This window comes from Tauraco erythrolophus, chromosome 5 (genome assembly GCF_009769465.1).
Source record: "Tauraco erythrolophus isolate bTauEry1 chromosome 5, bTauEry1.pri, whole genome shotgun sequence".
NCBI classification, from domain to species: domain Eukaryota; kingdom Metazoa; phylum Chordata; class Aves; order Musophagiformes; family Musophagidae; genus Tauraco; species Tauraco erythrolophus.
In genome coordinates, this window is record NC_141469.1 from 30,118,496 (window position 1) to 30,136,802 (window position 18,307).

Genomic DNA, 18,307 nt, shown 5'->3' on the forward strand with positions numbered 1-18,307 from the left:
GGTGGTGTTGAGGGGGACCATCTCCGAAGTCTCAGCAGCTGTGACATCCCCTGCGATCTCGGGGAGGACCGAGCTGTGCGCGGGTGTCTGGGCCAGCAGCGCCAGGGGATGAGCTGTGCGCAGGATTAGTGCCAGCCTGGCTTTCCTCTGCGTTTTCTTTCCCAGCTGAAGATCTTTGGTGAATTGAGGACAAATGTGTAAATAGTTTTGAATTGACAAAACTGCATTTTTAAGTAAGCTACTTGCCTAGATTTGTCCTCGATCACCAGTAATTGCTATACAAGCTGCTCCTACTCTCTCTTGCCAACATACTTGAATCCTGACTTGGAAACCAGCAGCAGAGATGCAAGTTTATTTGCTTTTTACAGTGGAAGCTCTTGGTCTCTGTGCTAACACTGCTAATTGAAATGGGGGGTGATGGACCAGCTGTCCAGCCACGAACGGCTCCTCAGCGCGCCTCGCGTACAACACTCATTTCAACAGCTGTCAGAGAGCAACATCTACTGTGGGAACCAACAGTGGTTCCTTGAATCTTTTTTTTCCTGGTCTTGTGTCAAACTGCAATATTTGCATTTTTTTATCCTTTGAATTCTGCTTGGCTCTCTTGTCCATCCCAGTGTTGATTTCTCCAGTGGGTTTGTCTGGTCTGGTTCTTGCTTCGTTCTTCGCTTTCGATGTTTCTTAAGAGTGGTGATCCTACACCCAGCATCCCTCTTTGTACCACTCTGATCTTCCCCTTCCTTCCATTATGCTTTTAAATTTAGGTCCCTTTGCTTAATTTCATTCTACAAGTACTTCTCTTTCTTCATTTGTTGTTCAGATAGTTTACATGGTGAGTGCAAGTATTTATTTTTGTTGGTAGCATCCTCAGAATAACAAAGATGAGAAAAATAAATAGAAGTCAGCAGCACGAGGATATTATGGCTGCTAAGCTGAAAACAGTGCGTCAGTGCACAAACCCACGTGTCGGTGATGGTAGGAGAGAACGTTTTGCCTAAAGGCGAATGAGCTGCCAACAACAGGATTTCTTACACCTTCTTTAGAGCATCTGACCTGCATCGCTCCCAGATGTATTCGGGCACGGCCTATTGATCTTTTCCACTATGATTTTTTCCTTTAAAACCCGTTCTTATAATTTTAATAGGATATATAAAATCATTATTGCAGTTGGAGTACAGCAAAAAAAAAAGCCAACCCATTTCGTTTGCTGAGATCAGGGCTTTTTGTTCTTTTTTTGGAGGTGCCAAATCTGTTCATCCTCCCCGGAACTAGATAACAGCATCAGAAACACTGTGTAACACTTCTAGTGGGAATCCAGGGAAGACCTAAATCTGTACTTTTTCCATTTAAAATAATGTTAAATAATAGAACTGCAAAGAGAAGCTTTTGGAAATAGCCTGGTGTAGAGCACCTGCCATTTGTAGGCGATTTTTGGATGATGGTTAGTTAAAGATAAAGCAATAAAAGCATGACAGATACTCGACTGCTGTCTGCTTAACAGCAGTGAGCATCTTGGTAAAGTTCTCATTATTGGAATTACATTGTTAGTGGTGGGATTTGTTAAAAAAGAGAGAAGGCGAGTGGAGGGGGGAAGTTACTGTGTGAAAGGGATGCTAATGAGAGATTTTTTTTAAAAATCCAAATTGTTTAAAAGGGGTATTTGTATAACACCTTTTCAAGCTTTTGCTGCCTGCTAAGTCAATTAGACTCACTTAATAACTATGAAAATATACGTCTGGTGTGGTTTCAGAACCTGCACATGTTCAGAGGATAACATCAAGCTGTGCCTCTGGGGCAGTGATTTTCATTTGGGAATAAGCCGTCATCAGGTTTTACGGGGCTTTTTTTTGAGCCGTCAGTAGTCTGAAAAGCATCAAAGCATCTGCAAGGATTCTTGAGAAGTGGGAACGTTCTTCATGGATAACTCCAACAGCTAAAGAGGATTTCAGTGAAATTCTACAAAAAAAAAGAAACTAAACACAACCTCCCCCGCATTCACTGAGACTGAACTCTGGAATGGTTTGGTTTAAAGCTTCAGCGGAGCGTTTGCTTTAACTTAGTCATGGGCTTAAATCCCTTTTCTCTTGTTGGCAGTTTAGCGTATACTTAAGGGCATCCTTCAGTATGGGTCCAAGTGCTCTTTTGATCTTTACAGGAAACCTGTGACGTAAATGGGAAATGCAGTGATGGAGTAAATCCTGAGTTTGCTCTGTGTGTGTGCTATCAGCTGCCTGCAAGGTGAATTTATGATGTTTTAGGGAAAACTGGTGCATTGGAAGGAGGAGTTGTTGCAGCTGTGAACCTGCTTTTAGTTATATTCGTTCTGCCTTGTCTTAGCATCGAGTATGGGGGTTTAGTGTTATTTAGTGTTGTCTTTGTAATTGGGAAAGTCCAACGGATCCTCAGAATAACTGCATTTCTACCCAGGTTTGTGCAGATTTGCATGTCTCCTGGCTCTGGTTGCTGTAGGTGCTCTTCATATTTATAATTTCATCTCCTTTCCACAGATGCTTGGTGAATAAGCATGCCACAGGCTGATGGTACACGGCATGGAAGTATCTGCTTTCACTAGCCCTGAGCAGACTGCCCTTCATTTCCCACGTGTCTCTCTGATGCAGTGAGACGTGGCCCGTTACCTACTCACTTCATTGATTTATTTTGCAGATCTTTTTCAAATCCCCATCTCTCGTGACCGGTACTGAGATTGGGGCGCAAAGGAACCCCGCTTATGTGTATGAGGGGTGTAAGGTGGTGATAGGTGGTTGTCATAGGTGGTTGTCACGAGATCTACAAATCACCAGGGTAGGCTTTTGTAGGGACTTTTTGGCTTGATTGCTTTGGCATGGTAGTCTGAACACATGGCAAAGACTTTTCTTTTGTTTTGTTTTCTTTTTTTTGAGATGTAGAGATTTACACATGTAATTTTCATTTTCTGTTAATGCATCACCCACAACAGGTCCATTGTCTGTACCCAGCCCGACAGATGTTCATGTATTTATGGATGTAGAATTTTCTTTTGCTGCCACATTAAATAAATATGCTCATTTCAGTCTGGAGTAGTAGAATTCAGTGCAATTACACCCAAGGCTCATTGGCCTTGGTGTACCAGAAGAGAGACATAGAATCATGCCGTTTTTAACAACAGCAAGGTGTGTTTCTGCACCGTGGCAGTGCTCTGGCTTTACACAGGGCATGGCCACCAGTTTGCTGAGAGTTAAACATGGAAGCAATGTGTGGTGATGGAGGCTCGTGCTGCTTGGGAGGTCTTGGTGGGGTCTGCAGTGTGATGGGTGGAAGGAGACAACACTGAAGCTTCGTAGAGGACTTTTATTTTTGTTACTTACATGACAGAAGGAAGTGAAGTCTCTCAAGCTGTTTCAGTGTTTGCCCTCCTTGCTCTACAGGACTCCAACACAGTGGGTTTGGGGGAGCCCTTGATGTTAGTGTACACAGGTGGGACACACCGGAGCAACCTTACACCAGGGCTGAGTTTGGCTGAGTTGGGTATAAATATAACAGCCCTCCAGGGATTTAATATTTACAGTAAATCTAGAAAAGTAAGAGGGCTGCAGGCAAGAAAGGTGTTAATTTACAGCAGGAGCCTGCGGTGCAATGGCTGTGGAGAGGTGCTACCTGGAGGGCAGTAGTTTGCCTTCATGGACTTCTGCTGGAAAAAAGCCTGTGTTAATTTTCAAAGAGAGAGCGCCCATTGCAGTAATGTCCTTGAGAGTCCTGACTGTCCAATGGCCTGGTTGCCTCAGAAGAGCTGAGGATTCCCAGACACCATCTCAGAAGGGGCTCAGCATCTCCCACAGCCAGGCTTTACAAGCACAGCAGGATGGGAATGCAGTGGTACCCATGTATCCTGAATGCAGTGGTACCCATGTATCCTGTTTCTGTCTGAGCACCAGAGTCATCACGCACCGTGTTGGTTGGTTGAGGGTTGGGTTGGAGGTGTGGGAAGGCACAAACACCAGGAGATGCCTGCAGCTGTCAGTGGGTCAGATTCAGCCCCACAGAAGCACAGCAAAACACCTCTGGGTCTGGTCCTGTGTCGTGGGGTGAGCGCCTCTTTCTCTGCTCTTCAGAAGAGGATGGGCTGGTTGATGTGTTGTAGAGGAAAAGGCATTGCTGGAGGAAGGCTGCTGGTGTTTGAAGTGTGATGGTGTTAAAAGCACCTAAGGAACACTTAGAAGGTTTGCTTCCAGAGAGGTTTGCTAGTTAGTTATTCATTTATTTATATGGGTCAGGAGTTCCATTTGCTACAAACTGAAGCGTCAGTCCTGTCACTGCCTCTGGCCTTGGATGTCAGATGTACATGGCAGACGCCCGTTCCGAGGGAAAGACCTTGTTTCTTGGCACACTGCAGGTGGAAATTGCCTTTTTTGCCATCACCTTCCATGTTAGGGTGAGCATCTTCCCAGAGACACTGCCGCCTCAATGGCAGCAGGGTAGAGAGGCTGGGAGTTTTGTTGGTTGACCAAAGCGTATTTCTTCTTACCAGCTTTATCACCATTTCAGTTCCCTTGTTATTTAGTCATCTGCTCCCTACCCAGAGGTTTGGGGAATAGGTTTGACCCGTTTGTGAGGTTGCTCATACTCACAGGTCAGACGAGATTGGTCCTGATGAGAAGCACCCAAAGCAGCGCCCCTGGCGAGCAGCTGGGAAGGAGAGAGGTGGTGAACTGTGCTTCAGTGTCACCCTCAATCCTCACCTCTCAAGCCCATCTCAGTCTATTGCAAGGGATCTGGGGGGCTCGTCTCGGTGTGGTGGATGGTGACTGTTCGCGTACTGTGATATGATGGGGTAGATTGGTCTCAGTTGACTATAACTGGGATCTTTGTTGGATGCCTGAGCTCTAGGAAGCATGTGTGTGCAGCACTATTTCAAGCTGCTGTGCTAGAAATAGGGAGAAATATTAATTGCTTGTGATAGGCTCAAGGAGATCAATCCACGTGCCAATTGACTTCAACCTGTACCAAATCTGTGCCCTGAACCTTTCCTTTTTTAAGCCCCATCTTCTATGTTGAGTAATGAAATCTTCACTGTGGTTTCAGAGAACATATAACTCCTTATGACTCCTGTTTCACTCCTGTAGATTAATACAATGGCAAGTTAGAGGTTGGGGAGGTTTGATTCATTGTGTTAGCAACAAGATAGGATTCTTCTGAAACTCAAGTCATCTGCAGAAAGAAAGGCTTTGAGTGGAGCGGAGTTGTGTTTATCATTAGTTTTAGGAGGGTGTCGTGGTAGGTTCTCTTTGCCGTGCAGCATTTGGTGAAATGCAGTCCCCGTCCGTCAATTCCTGGTATGCCTCAGGAAGGAAAGCGGAGGAGCTGCCCTGGGGTCTGAGACTTTTCTGGTCAGTGTTTCTGCACCATAAAATGTTGCTAACTGCTACTTGTCGTTACGGCTCATCAGCTGCTGTGGTAGTGGAGCCCTCATTCAGAGGGCAGCAGGAATGTGCTAAGGGACAAAAACCCCCCACATGTTCAGAACCACTGAAACATGCCTTACAGCATGTTTTGGCTGAATATATGCATCCTTTATGTGACTTACGATCGAATGTTTCCAAGCCATGCCGTTGCCCTTTTCTGTCGCTTCTGTGCCAAACAGATGTAGATTTGGGTGTGTTGCAGAACGAGTTGGCATCTGCACCAGCACTTGGGGAGGGAGCCTCGATCCGTGTGCTGGGATTATGTGCAGTAAAGTGCAATGGGTTACCTTCCGAGGTGACCTATTCCCAGCTCTGCTGTCCTTGATGCCCCTGAAAGTAATGTAAGCAATGTAGTCCTGTTTTGGGGTGTGGTTTGGGTTGGTTCTTTTTCAGTCTGTCATGTTTTAAATATGCAAATGTTTTTGGTCCCCTTTTCCACTACAGGTGGACCTTTTCACCTCTCAGCCTTGTTTTTGACTCTGATTTAAAGAGCTTGCACACACAGTTGGGTTGTTCTGTCCTAACACGTTATGCCATACCCTAAGTTCAAACCTACGTCTTGGGTGCAATTCATCTTGCCTACCTTGTTCCTGTATAAAAGTAGTTGTTTGCAGTGAGCTGTGTAGACTTTTCCTGTGGTCATTTGCAGAAGAGGGGCTCTCCCAGAGGGTGACTCACCTTAAAGGTTGTTGACCTCGGTTAAAGCAGCATAAAACTCCATAGAAGTCCTTGTAGGGCTCAGAATTACATTTATGATTTAACCTTAAGTAAATATAACATTAGTTTTTCTTTGCTGTGCAGCATTTGTTGCATTACCTGTGTAGATACAGTCACTTCTGTTGAACTAAATTTAGACCAGACGAGTAATGATAGATGGTGAAAATAAGATCGATTCTATCCATTTTCCTCGCATGATTTATGGCTAGGCCAACTGCTAAGCTAAACTGAAGTCATTTGGTGATTACTGCTCAGTGCCTTTTTACAGTAATGCATATGAAGTAAAAGTCCAGCTAGCAAGTAATGAATTCTAGAACATCCAATAATTGTAGATTTTCCTTTTTTTGTGTGTTTTTTTGTTGTTGTTTTTTTTTTTTTTTTAGTATTTGGAAGTGGGAAGTGCTGTCATGTAAGTTCAGTACCTTTCTGAAAGCAATAAAGCCATATAGTGAAAGATTGGTGTAGAAAACGGAGACCAAGCCTTAACAATATCCTTTTAAGGAGCTGGCTTAAAACACAACCAGCAACGCATTTTATCTTGTAAACTAATTTAACTAATGAGAAACTAATTGTCGTGTCAGGCTTTTGAGCTTTTTATGTGAGGATGCAGGCTAGCAAAGCTGGCCAGAAGGGTTTGATTTCTTTTTTCCTTTTAACTCTTAACTAAAAATCAGTCTAAATTCTAAAGCATTGATTTACTTAAGGTCTGACGCTGCAATTGATGGGCTTAGTGTGGATTTTGGATGTATAGGGAACATCTACTCTAAAAGTACTTTAAATACTTTTTTCTGGCTTTATCCATTTGTGCAGACCAGTCCGTTTTTGCTGATCCAGCTCCATTGAGCTGGGACTCTCCATCCAGTCAGCCCTGAGGACAATGCTGGGCCAAAATCACGTATTCTAGTCTTTATCCGCTCCTTTAAGCTATTTAATTCTTTGCTTATCGATAACAATTGCTCACATGCAAAAACCACAGACAATGCCTGGTTTCTCAAACTGTGCTTTCTCTTGATGACCCAGCAGGTAGACCCCAATCACTACATTGGTGGTTTTGTCTCTTTTTTTCTTTGTAGTGTGTCCTTCTTTTCAATAGCGGAGAGCAGAGTGATGGACCAGGCTAAATGTGTTCTGATCACCAGGATACTTCTAATCCCCCATAACTGCTTCTGCAGCTTTCTCTTGAACAGTTGTTATACGTTGGCTTTATTACAGTCTTTGCTTTTGAGGGTGCATCACGGCCAGGAAAAAGAGCCGGATACAAGATTTTGAAGTCCTGCTGTTGCACTTCTTAATATAGCACGCTCTGAAATGTGCTGGAAGGGCTGTCTTTACCCTGTCTGCAACGTCGCCTGGATTTCTAGCTGTCTCATCAAAAGCCTGCTCCTGAGATGTGCTGAGTGCTTCCCGGGGCTTTGCTGAGCTACCCCGGTGCTGTCACACATGGCAACATGCTGGGCCCCACGGGATCGAAGCTTGTTTGAAAGATCAACCCATGAAGTGCTGATGTGGCGTGTGGCCACTAACAGCTTGCGTTAATCTGGACAGTCAGGCTAAGTTCTCCTGAAGCTTTAGAGGAGGCAAGTGCATGGGTAGGAGCTGTCACATAGGTGTTTCAGAGGAACAGAACGAGGTTTACAGCAAAGGTTTTAAGAAAATTAGAAATGCCTGCTGGGGTATATCCACAGCAGTGACAGGAGGAGATGCTGTAGAGGACCAAACCTGGCCACTTCTGAAGTCTATTTGCTGCAGAATGTGTTATTCTCTTCTCCCGTCAAAATATTAGAGTGAAAGTAAACTATAGCTAGATGTCCACATCTTGGGGGTTTTCCAGGGGCTTTGACATCCTAAAACAGAATACCTGTGATAGAGTGGGGTGCTTTTGAGTATGGACCAGCTCCATCAGGAAGCATGGAGTTAGGGACTGATGAAAGTCACTTCTCTGACTGTTATTTTAAATTGCAACCCCACCACCCTTTCCATCCCCAGGGGAAGGTAAATCTGGGCTGCAGCAAAACCTCCTGCTGTGACCAGCACCTGTACAGCGTGTGCTGCTGCTCCGTGTCAGTGGTGACATGTTATGGCATATACTGGTCTGAATCCAAATATGGTTTTGGGTTTGCACACATGTTTAGGCCAGCTGTTGTGTGCAGTTGAAAACCCCATCAACTCCTGGGTCTCACTTATGCTTGGGTTGATCAGCTGCAGACTGAATTCCTGTCTTCTGGGGCGATTTGAGACCCTTTGCTGTTGTCAGTCGTGGTCACGGTGTTTCTGGTAGCGCATGTGTGGAAGCACACTGTGGCTGTGTTGCAGGTCAGATGCTGGATGTCACTGTCATCCCACTGGTCCCCTGCTGGTCGCAGCTCTGGAGGCTTTGCTTGAGCTTGGAGATGGTAGCAAGTAGCTTCGGGCCTCGGTAGCAACAAAAACAAAGGTGAAAGGTAGCAAGGAAGAAAAAGAAGCTGAGCTGGTTGCTCAGGACTGAATCATCCATCTCTTTTCATGCTGCGTAGGTGATCTCATCACCTGCTGCCCAGATGCCCCATGAATCAAGGAGTGTCACCCACCTTCAGCAAATAGATGTGCTGCCCTGTGCTCTTCCAGCAGGGAGTTATTTATAATGGGGCAATGAATCCTGCGGTGGTAGGTTATGTGGAGTTATTTATGGGAAGGAAGGGGTCCCACAGCATTTCTAATTTCACGCATGAATAATTCTTGTGTGTCCCTGACGTGTTTTGCTCCCCCACACCTGGGCCTTCTCTGGTGTAGAGCGATACTCATGGGTGTCAGGAGTGTCGGAGTCAGGGCCTCTCACGTCTTGTGTGGTTTCCATGGCCATAAACTACTCTGAAATGCCGTTATTTCAGAGGATCCCTCCAGGAATGTCTTTTAACTGAAGTAAAGTGTGGAGTTATTAGCAGCAGTTGTGGGAGCTGTTGTGCAGCCCTGCTTGAAGCCAGGGGGAACTAGAAAGGTGGAAGGGAGCGAAACTCAAGACATGGGAAAGATAGAGATAAGGAGATATCGTGTGCATCTTAAACACAGAAATAAATCCCTCCCTGACCCGCTGGCTGAGCAGTTCAGTCTATAGCAGGTTGGTTGTCCTTGGTTAGTCCCTGCACCCCACCTGTGCAACTGATGTGCTGCGTCTGTGCCCCAAATTCCTCCCGCCAGCATCATTCACACGCCCCGCGGCAGCCATGCGCTCCCCAGAAGAGCATCCTTTCTCCTTTGACACTGATGGGATGTGGCTGGTCTGCTCCGTGTTTCACCGAGGATGGAGAGGAAGGAGGAGGGGGAGTTGCCTCTAGTGCTGAGCTCCTCTGCTCCCTCTTCAAAACCCAGACAGGATAAAAGGGCAGAGACTCAAAACAGCATCAGCAATACACGCCCAGAGCACAGCCAGCTTTGGGCTGGGGGCTCTGTCCGGTTGCTGCTGCGCGTGGCCTGTTGCGCTTCAAGCCACGTGTATAAATATCACTGGCAGGAGGAGAGGCAAGATGCTGAACTTTGGGGTTTTTTACTCTATTATCTATAAATAAGCAAAAATTGCTCAGCAGCGTGTCCAGTGCAGGACAACCTCTGGTTCCCTCTGTGCCACCCCTGCGTGGCAGAAGGGGCTGCTGCCCTGGACAAAATCATACCAAAAGATGGAACTGGATGCTGAACAAAAGACTCCAAGGGAAAATATTTAAAGTTTCACGATGCGACAGTGTTGCCTTTCCTCTGCCTTGGTATTTCTGTGTGGTGATATCGCACCGGGCTGTGCCGCAGTATGTCGGCGGGTCGCAGGGAGGAGTTTGGGGGCATTCGGATCTCTAGGATTAGCAAGCCTGTTGGTTTTGGCAAGCTTTTATGTAGCTATGTTAAGAGCAAGGGACACAGGCAGCTGCAGGTCCTGTCCTATGGGAAGCACAGGGCTGATTTTAGGAATTTTTTTGATCATTTGTTTGTTTTCTCCTTTTGCCCCTTCCTAGCAGCCTGGACAAGAACGTAGGCTGGAGAGGGAGGTTTGCCCTCTGCAGGGTGCTGCTTCTTCCAGCAAAGCCCTGAAGACACACACAGAGCCTGTGGGCAGCCTCCCTCCATCCCCTCGCAGAGCTCAGACCTGACCTGGCCAGAGTTTCTCTTGATATCAGCTTCCTTTTCCCACAGTGGCGAGGGAATTATGTTCCATGAATAACCTTGAAAGAGCTAATAGAGCTCAACTGCTGGAGATAGCAGTGCCACCCTTAAAGAAAGAGGGAAAGGACTGGCCTGTCTCTGGGCAAGGTTTCCCTACTTGCTCTGTGATGAGCTTCCAAGGAAAACCCCTTCCTTCAGGGATGCAACCCCACCCGTGAAAAATTAGCACCTGCAGTCAGTGGTGGCTGCAGAAGCCACAGAATTCTGGTTTTTGGGATAGTGGTCTTCAAGTGCTAAAGGAACTATAGCTGTGGGAATCTGCTATAGTCAATCATGCAGGACTCGTGCTGGTGGGGAAGGCTGATGTCTCATTTCCACCCTCTCTCCTAGCAATACTCTCTGCTATTGCTTTTGGCTTCAGTCTTTCCACCCATCCACCCACTGGCCTTTTATTCACTGAAGGGCGTAGAAGAATTTGCAGCAAAAATAAATTAATTTATTTTCACCCACTATCCTTGTCGGCTGCGTGGGGGAGAGCTGTGCAGCTCATGACGGTGGAGGAGAGTGGGAGAGGAGGCTTCTGAGCACAGCCCAGGGACCACGTGGCATGTCCTCCTTAGGCAGGAATGGTGGGTGCTTTGGGTGGAGGATGAGCCACCAGCACGGTACCACCACTCTGGGGAAGTCCTCAGGGCATGGGGCCAGCAGTGGTGCATGGAGTCTTGAGAGTAGCCTGTGCTGTGAGAGAGGGGTAGATAGATGAGAACACCACTCTCTTTTGGTCCTCAAAAGCTGGGAATCATCCTTACGTTTTGAGCAGAAAGACACTGCTATCGTGTGTGCTTGCAGGCCCTGGGCGCCATGAGCTGAGAAACCGCATCCAGTCCTGCTGGGTTATTCTGTGTGTTTCTTTTAGTAATTTCGCTATTAAAGCAGCTCTTTCTGTGTCCAGTAAGCAAAACGTATCTTAAATGATGGTCTTGTAGGAGCCAGGAGGCTTTGCAGTGGTGAAGTCTGGGTTGGTAGACGGCTAACGTGGTTTGAGTTACTCGCTTATAAGTTGGTCTAGCTTGTTACCCGGAGTATGAAAAGATGTTGCCTGACACACAGACAATCCATGGACAAAGACAGAAAGATAAGATGGAACCACTTGTGTCTTGCTAAGCCAGGTATTTAATTTCAAGGAGACAAGAGCTAGTAGAGCTCTGGCTTCACATTGTCTTACAGTGCATCTTGTAGGTCTTGTTTATCCCACCATGACATCTCTCCTCCACGCTCCCACTTGCAAGCAAAGCAACCGGCCTCATGTACAACTATCCTCTTGAGTTTTGTCCTGTGACTCATGGATTTAAGCACAGTGGAATTCTCGTGGCATGATAAGGCATGGAGGTGCCTTGGGTGGGTCTTTCCAGGGAAAGGTGTTACCTTCTGGAGCTCAACTTTCTTGTCTCAAAATCCATCCACTGCTGACCTGGGCTCCCAGGCTGACTGCTGTTGAGGTGCTGAAGGAACCAGAGTAATTTACCAAATCTGTGAAGCATGAACAACCCAAAATCACCTTTCTCATTACGTATGTCACAGCTATTTTGTGCCTTTTTCATGGATCTGTGCATCCCAAGTTTTTGTTTTCATAGAATGGTTTGGGTTGGAAGAGACCTTTAAAGATCATCTAGTCCAAACCCCTGCCATGGGCAGGAACATCTTTCGATAGATCAGGTTCCTCAAAGCTCCGTCCAACCCAACCTTGAACACTTCCATAGATGAGACCCCCACAGGTTCTCTGGGAAACCTGTTCCAGTGTCTCATCATAAAAAATGTCTTCCTTTATTATGGCTTTCACCTGTGAGTTCCTGAAGTCGAGGCTCTGTATGGTGAGGCAGTGGGCTGGGGAAGTGGAGAGAGCTAAGCAAGGTGGTGGTGGGCTTTCCAATGGCTGCTTCTCTTCACCTTTGCCTGTTGGCAGCCTGAAGGGGCTGGGTCAGATCAGGAGGCAGGGACAGTGCTGCAGAGAGGCTTGGTGTTTGGCTGGAAACAGCTAGTGCCTCCAGTAGGCACCTCTGATACTCCAGAGTGGTGTTCACAGGACAGCTGGAGTCAAATACAAGATGTCCATGAAGAACAGACCTTGGAGTGACTTTTCTTGCAGGGTCAAAAACCAAGAGAGTTGCTTAGGGCAGAGCGAGCTTGAAAGGGCTTTGGATGTCCGTAGCGATGAGTGACAGGAGGACCCAGAAGATGGAGGCAGATGAGAGTGAAGGCAGAGACTGCCGCTGCTGCGAGATGAGTATCTGAAGGGCAGGGAGAGTTGTAGCCATCAGGGTTTGTGTCTATCTTTGCAGCAGTCATTATTTTCAGGTAGCGTGTGAGAGAGTAAAACATCAGTTCCTGCTATTTTAATAGCACTGTGAGCAGCAAGGCCGTTGCTCGTTACTGGCAGGTGAAGTTAATTTTGTTTCCTCCTAGGTATGAAAAAGTGCAAAACCAAGACAGACTCTCTTTGGCCCAGAAAGGATGGGAAAGAGACCCTCCCCGGGGTGGCAGTGTGGGGTGGTTTTCTCAGGATGCTTCCATCCTGCTCCAGAGTAAGCACTGCTGGAAGAGCAGGTTCAGTGAGGAGGTGCAGATGGCCAGGATTGCCAAAAACGTGGGGAGCTTAGGTAAAAGCAAACCAAAGACCTTCAGATTTCCTGCTCTGAAACTGGAGAGTTTGGCCAGAGAAAGGAAGTTCTCAGCCCGAGGTCAGCAGCCTGACCCACTTTTGTGGTGGGACCCCAGAACAGGTTTTGGTAGCAAATTCCCATCCAAACGGGATGCAGCTCCTTGGAGGAGAGATTTGACAACCCAACGGATGAAAGCTGCTCCTGGGCTTGTAGCCACCTTTGGAAACTTGAGATGTCTTTAGCAGACTGAAGGATCTGGCCACTGGTGACCCTCAGGGCAGGCACAGACCCAGGGCGGGCAGCAGTAGAAGTCTTGGGGATTGCTGGTGTAAACGAGAGCTGAATACAGCTCGCGTTGTTTGAGCAGATGTGTCCTGTCTGCTGCTAATTATAAGCTTTGCGTGCACAGCACACACTGGGAGATGTGCCAGATACTATTTCTTTTCATGTTGAACTCAAAATCGTTATAATTAAGCTTTAAAGTTGTAAGTAAAAACTAACAAGGAGCACGGGTTTGCTGTCATGCCGCTGGTCATACAAGCAGGCTGGTCCCCACCAGGATGGACGGGTGTGGGGGTACGGCCTCCGTCCTTGAGGGTGGTCGGGGAGGACTGGGTGTGTGAAGGGCCTTGTGGACTCTGCCATGGTGAGCACATCCAGATTTTGGTTTTAAACAGGCAGGAGACCTAGAAATACTGGAAACGTGGTCTTACAAAGGTGGGAAGTGCTGGTTGAGCTTTGGCAGCCTCTCTGGCTTGGCACCCACAGGAGAGAGATGCTTGCTGAGAAAGGAAAATTGGGAATAAAAGCGGGAAGCGGGGGGGGAGCAACTGTGTAACCTCCGGCCAAGAGAAGCCTAGGTTGGTATCTCTGATAGCTCTGGGAGGAGTTGCTACGTGCAAGGCTGATCCACAGGGACATGGTGGCTGTGCCACCAGATGCAGCTCGGCAGTTGCCGGCCGCTTCATGGCACTTTTTGGGGCTGCCTCAGGACCAGGTGGGTGCTGGGGACGACACTGCATGTCCCTCAGGGAGCATCCCGCTTCTGCTCCCTGAGCACGGGGGAAATTGTGAACCCCCTTTTTGGGCTATGCCATGGGAGCAGAAATTGGTGACTGTGCATGTAGGGGGCGAGGACCACCATAGCTCCCGTTTCACGGTGTGCCCACTGTGCGGCCAGAGGTGCGATGGATGGGCTGGAGGTGCGTCGGGTAGAGCTGCCACGTGCCAAGCAGTTTAAAGACTCGGCTGCGGAGCAGAGAGCGGTGAGCTCCGGCAGCCCTGGCATTTGTATGCGGAGGTTTCGGTGCTTGTAGGTCTTCATCTGGGGTCATGTCTGAATAAATGACGTTTTGGGATCCAGGCAAGTGCAGGGGAACAAGCCACGCTGTCAACGCAGCAGCAGAAGAGAGGTGTTTTAACTGCTCGTGATAAATGGGTCAAGATGGGTCCCGGTGTTTTAAAAATTAGCTGTTGACCTTGATAGCGACAGCGTAACGACTTGCTTGCAGTGGGAACAACAGCAAGCGTCACTGGAGCTGCGCGTCGCTACAAAGGTGGGGACGAGCCCGATGTGCAGGGTTGAACCTGGGCTGGTTCCTCGTGCTCTGTTTGTTCCCACCTTTTCCTCCGCGGCTGGGCTGTGCTGCAGGGAATAATGGGAGACCTCAGCCATCTCTTCCCGATGGCTTTGCCAGGTCACAAGGTGCATTTGTCCCGCAGGCAGCAGGTGGGGAGGCACCTCCTGTTGCCTTGTGCTGTGCTCTCTGGTAACGAAGGACTCTGAGTTGCCTTATTCTTTTCTCTCCGCATTTTGTGGGAGGGGGCAGTGCTGTGGACCCCCAGCACCCACCCAGGCTGGTTAACACCTGTCCTTACAGAGATGTGCCATGTGTTTGGGTTGGTACAGTTGGCACAGTTGATGATAAAGACGGAGCTGCTGCCCAAGTCAAATTTCCTTCTGCTTCGCACTGGGGAAGAAGAAAGACACCACCTGCAGTCGGTCATGGTGTGCCAGGAGTTTCTCCTGTGTTGGGATCCTCTTCCTCTGGATGAAGCCATGTTCCTCCTGACCACTGAAAGTTGACGCTTTCCTTCTTGACGAGAGGCCTGTCAGTGCCCTCGTTAGCTGCCGTAACTGATTAGTGTCTTCTTGAGTGTTAATTAAGCAATATCCAAGCTAAGGTCGCAGTTGCCTGGTGCTGACAGCATCAGTCTTCTCAGTTCAATTGAAGACGCTTTTTGTTCACCAGGATTTTCTGTGATCTTTACTTAAGACCTGAGTGATTGGTTACTTGAAATTTTATTTTTTTTAAGTCTCCTTGGTGATGAGGCCAAGTGGTTCTGTAATACTCCAGTTACATACATACAGAGTTATGTCTGGCCCAGGGTAGGCACAGGTTTTGCAGACCTAGGAAGGCTCTGCCACCTCCTTGTGTCCCAGCCCTACGTGCTGTGCCCTGGTACAGGGACTCCCATCAACTTTAATGTTTCTTGGCCAGTACGAGCAGTGGGATGGGTTGATATTGGTACCTCTCTCCAGCAAGGTCCAGTTTTATTTGAGCTTTGTAACTGGGGCAGTGGTCGGAGCACTTGGGACCCCGGGGTGCTCTCCCCAAGCCTGGCTGAGTGCCCTTCAGGCTGCTGGGCTTTGATGAGATGGGTTTTGCTTTGGCCTCTTTGGCAGCATCTGCCCTACCAAGCCTTCAGCCGTGTTGCGGAATGGTGGTGCTGACCCCCTGCACCCCCAAAAGCACAGCCTGTACATTAAAGCGCATCCTCATTCCCAGAGCAGCCGTGCCAGCTCTGACCAGTGCCGGTCACAATTAAGGATGGACTGGTTTTGCTGGCCAAAGCTCTGCGTGATTTTGGCCCAAGCTGCTTGAGCACCATGTTTCTAGCTGATGGGGTGCTCTCACCTGGCTCATGTCAGCAGAAGAGGAGCAGCAGCTCCAAAGCAAGGTGGCTCTGGCCTCGAGCACCCCAGACTGCGAGGATGTGAAAGGGGGTGAGTGAGCCTGATCTGGGCTGTGCACAGGAGATCCTCTTTCTGGGGGGTGTATATGGCGTTTTTCCCTGCTCGCCCTTTGCTGGCTTTCATCCACCTGGTTTCTCATCTTGCTGCCCAGTTTGGGTTTTCCATTTGAAACTGTCTTAGGCGAGTTGTGCGCTGAGCCCCTGAAGTGTACCAGAGGTAGCTGTGCTCACGTCTCCAGATGTGCCCAGAGGAGGTCATGATCTGGAGAAGGAGGTGGCAGGAGGGTGCTGTGGGGAGCTCAGGTGCCTGTGCTGTTCCTGCGCGCGCGGAGCAGGGCTCATGGCTCTCCGGCTCCCACGGGGTGCAGCAGCCAGCCCTGTCCCGCTGGTGAGGCTGTGCGTGTGGCTGCCTGAGGGCAAAGTGTCCCTGGGGAAGGGGGACCATCTTCCTCTGCTCCTGGGGATTTGCTGCAGTTTCTCTGCAGTGGATTGCCTTGCCCATGGCATCTCTCTTCCAGAGTGTTTTCCGTGCTCCTTTGCACGCTGTTTGCAGTGGTGGGAAGTTGCTAAGATTTGAGGAGGGAAAACAGGCCACACAAGTGCCTGGGTGCCCAAGGCTGAGTGGCATCATGCCTGCTTCCCTGGGAGCCCTCAGCCATCAGGGCAGTTCGTGCATTGCACCCAAAAAGCAGTGTCCCTACGAGTCCCAACAAGAGATTGGGACCATGTCTGGGCGTTGGGACCATGTCTGGGTGTCTGGCCCAGGGTAGGCACAGGTTTTGCAGACCTAGGAAGGCTCTGCCACCTCCTTGTGTCCCAGCCCTACGTGCTGTGCCCTGGTACAGGGACTCCCATTCCCGTCCTGCTCTGAGCTGGCTCCCTGCCTCTCCCCAAAGCACCAGGGACAGGGGCTCAACCTTTCCCTCCCCTCACTGGCATCTGGATGAGATCCTGCCCTTCCCGATCACCAAGGATGCTTTGTGCACCATCCTGTGCTTCTCCTCCATGGGCTCCCTGCCTGCAGAAGGCTGGTCCTGCTCGCTTTGGAGACCACAGGTCTGCCCAGAGCACGTCAGTGTCTCTCAGCTGATGAGCCCAGCCGTGCAGTGCCTGCACCGCAGGTGAGCTGTTCACCTGGAGACAAGAGCCTCTGGAAAGGTTGGCCTCTAGTAGAGGAGGAGTTTGGCAGCAAAGCAAACAAGGGGCTGCCTGTGCTGCTGCCGGGTCTCCTGGTGGGATGCAGCAAGCAGATGAAGATGGGTTGTGCTGCGCTGGGAGGGATGCAAGACTCGCTGCAGTGAAGTTAGTGGTAGGACAGTAGTGTGACTGCGTGCAGGTCAGAAGTTACCCATCGTGTGCCACCGTGAGCTGGGGATTGTTACCCGTCAGCGATGGCAGCCAAGTGCACTTTCTAACGCTTGGTCCCTAGGAATGTCACTTTTTGGTTCATAGCAACTTTCCCATGTGTTTTCCTCTGGAAAACAATATTCCCTTCACTGTGTCAAAGGAAAAGAAAATTTGGTCCTTCTTTATGAGGATCCTTAGTCTCCATGTGTGACAGGTGATTTCTGACCCCAAGCCCAGCTCCCATCTGCGCGTTCGTAAGCAGATGCCTTCCCCATTTTGCCTGTCTGAGGTGGCCGGCAGCGACATGTGCCGCTTTATCTCCCGCAGGCTCCTGTTTCTGGGTCGCCGTCCTGGATGGCAACGTGGTGGGGATCGTGGCGGCACGGGGCAACGAGGAGGACAACACGGTGGAGCTGCGCCGCATGTCCGTCGACTCCAACTACCGTGGCAAAGGGATCGCCAAGGCCCTGGGCCGCAAAGTGCTGGAGTTTGCCATGCTCAACAACTACTCCTCCGTCGTGCTGGGCACCACGGCCGTGAAGATGGCAGCCCACAAGCTCTACGAGTCCTTGGGGTTCAAGCACGTGGGTGTCGTCGAACATTACGCCCTGCCAGGGATGACACGCTCTTTACTGGAGAGAATGTTTTTCCAGCTCCGCTACCACCGCTACCGCCTGCAGCTGCGGGAAGAATAAAAAAAACCCCACCCAACCAACCGAAAAAAAAAAATTATTTTCCTTTTTTATTTTTTTTCTTCCTTCTCCCCCTTCAAAAATAAATGGCCCTTGTATTTCTCGTCACTGTTAATTTGCCGATTTTGGGTTGAGTTTTTGTTCCCTCATGTCATCTTTTGGTTTGCTCTGTGCAGCTCGACGGTCCGGCCGAGCAGCGCTCCTTCCTCGCACGCTGTGGGTGGTGGCGCTGGGAGTCCTGCAAGCCGGCGAAGCCGAGCGGAGTAGTGTGGAGCGGCGGCCTCTCCTTCCCAGGTACCTCCGTAAAGCACAGGAACTTCTAACTGCAAAGTAGTACCGCTGCTCTGGTGTA

At 49.0% G+C, this 18,307-nt stretch overlaps 1 protein-coding gene across 1 annotated transcript in view; it reads left to right on the forward strand.

The window, feature by feature from the left end:
- Positions 1–17,958, forward strand: part of ASPNAT (aspartate N-acetyltransferase) — a 29,108-nt gene extending 11,150 nt beyond the window's left edge. Inside the window, exon 3 of the mRNA XM_086612281.1 lies at positions 17,591–17,958. Coding sequence (XP_086468407.1) covers positions 17,591–17,958 — 368 coding nt within the window. The remainder of the gene's footprint in view (positions 1–17,590) is intronic.
- Positions 17,959–18,307: the final 349 nt, after the last annotated feature.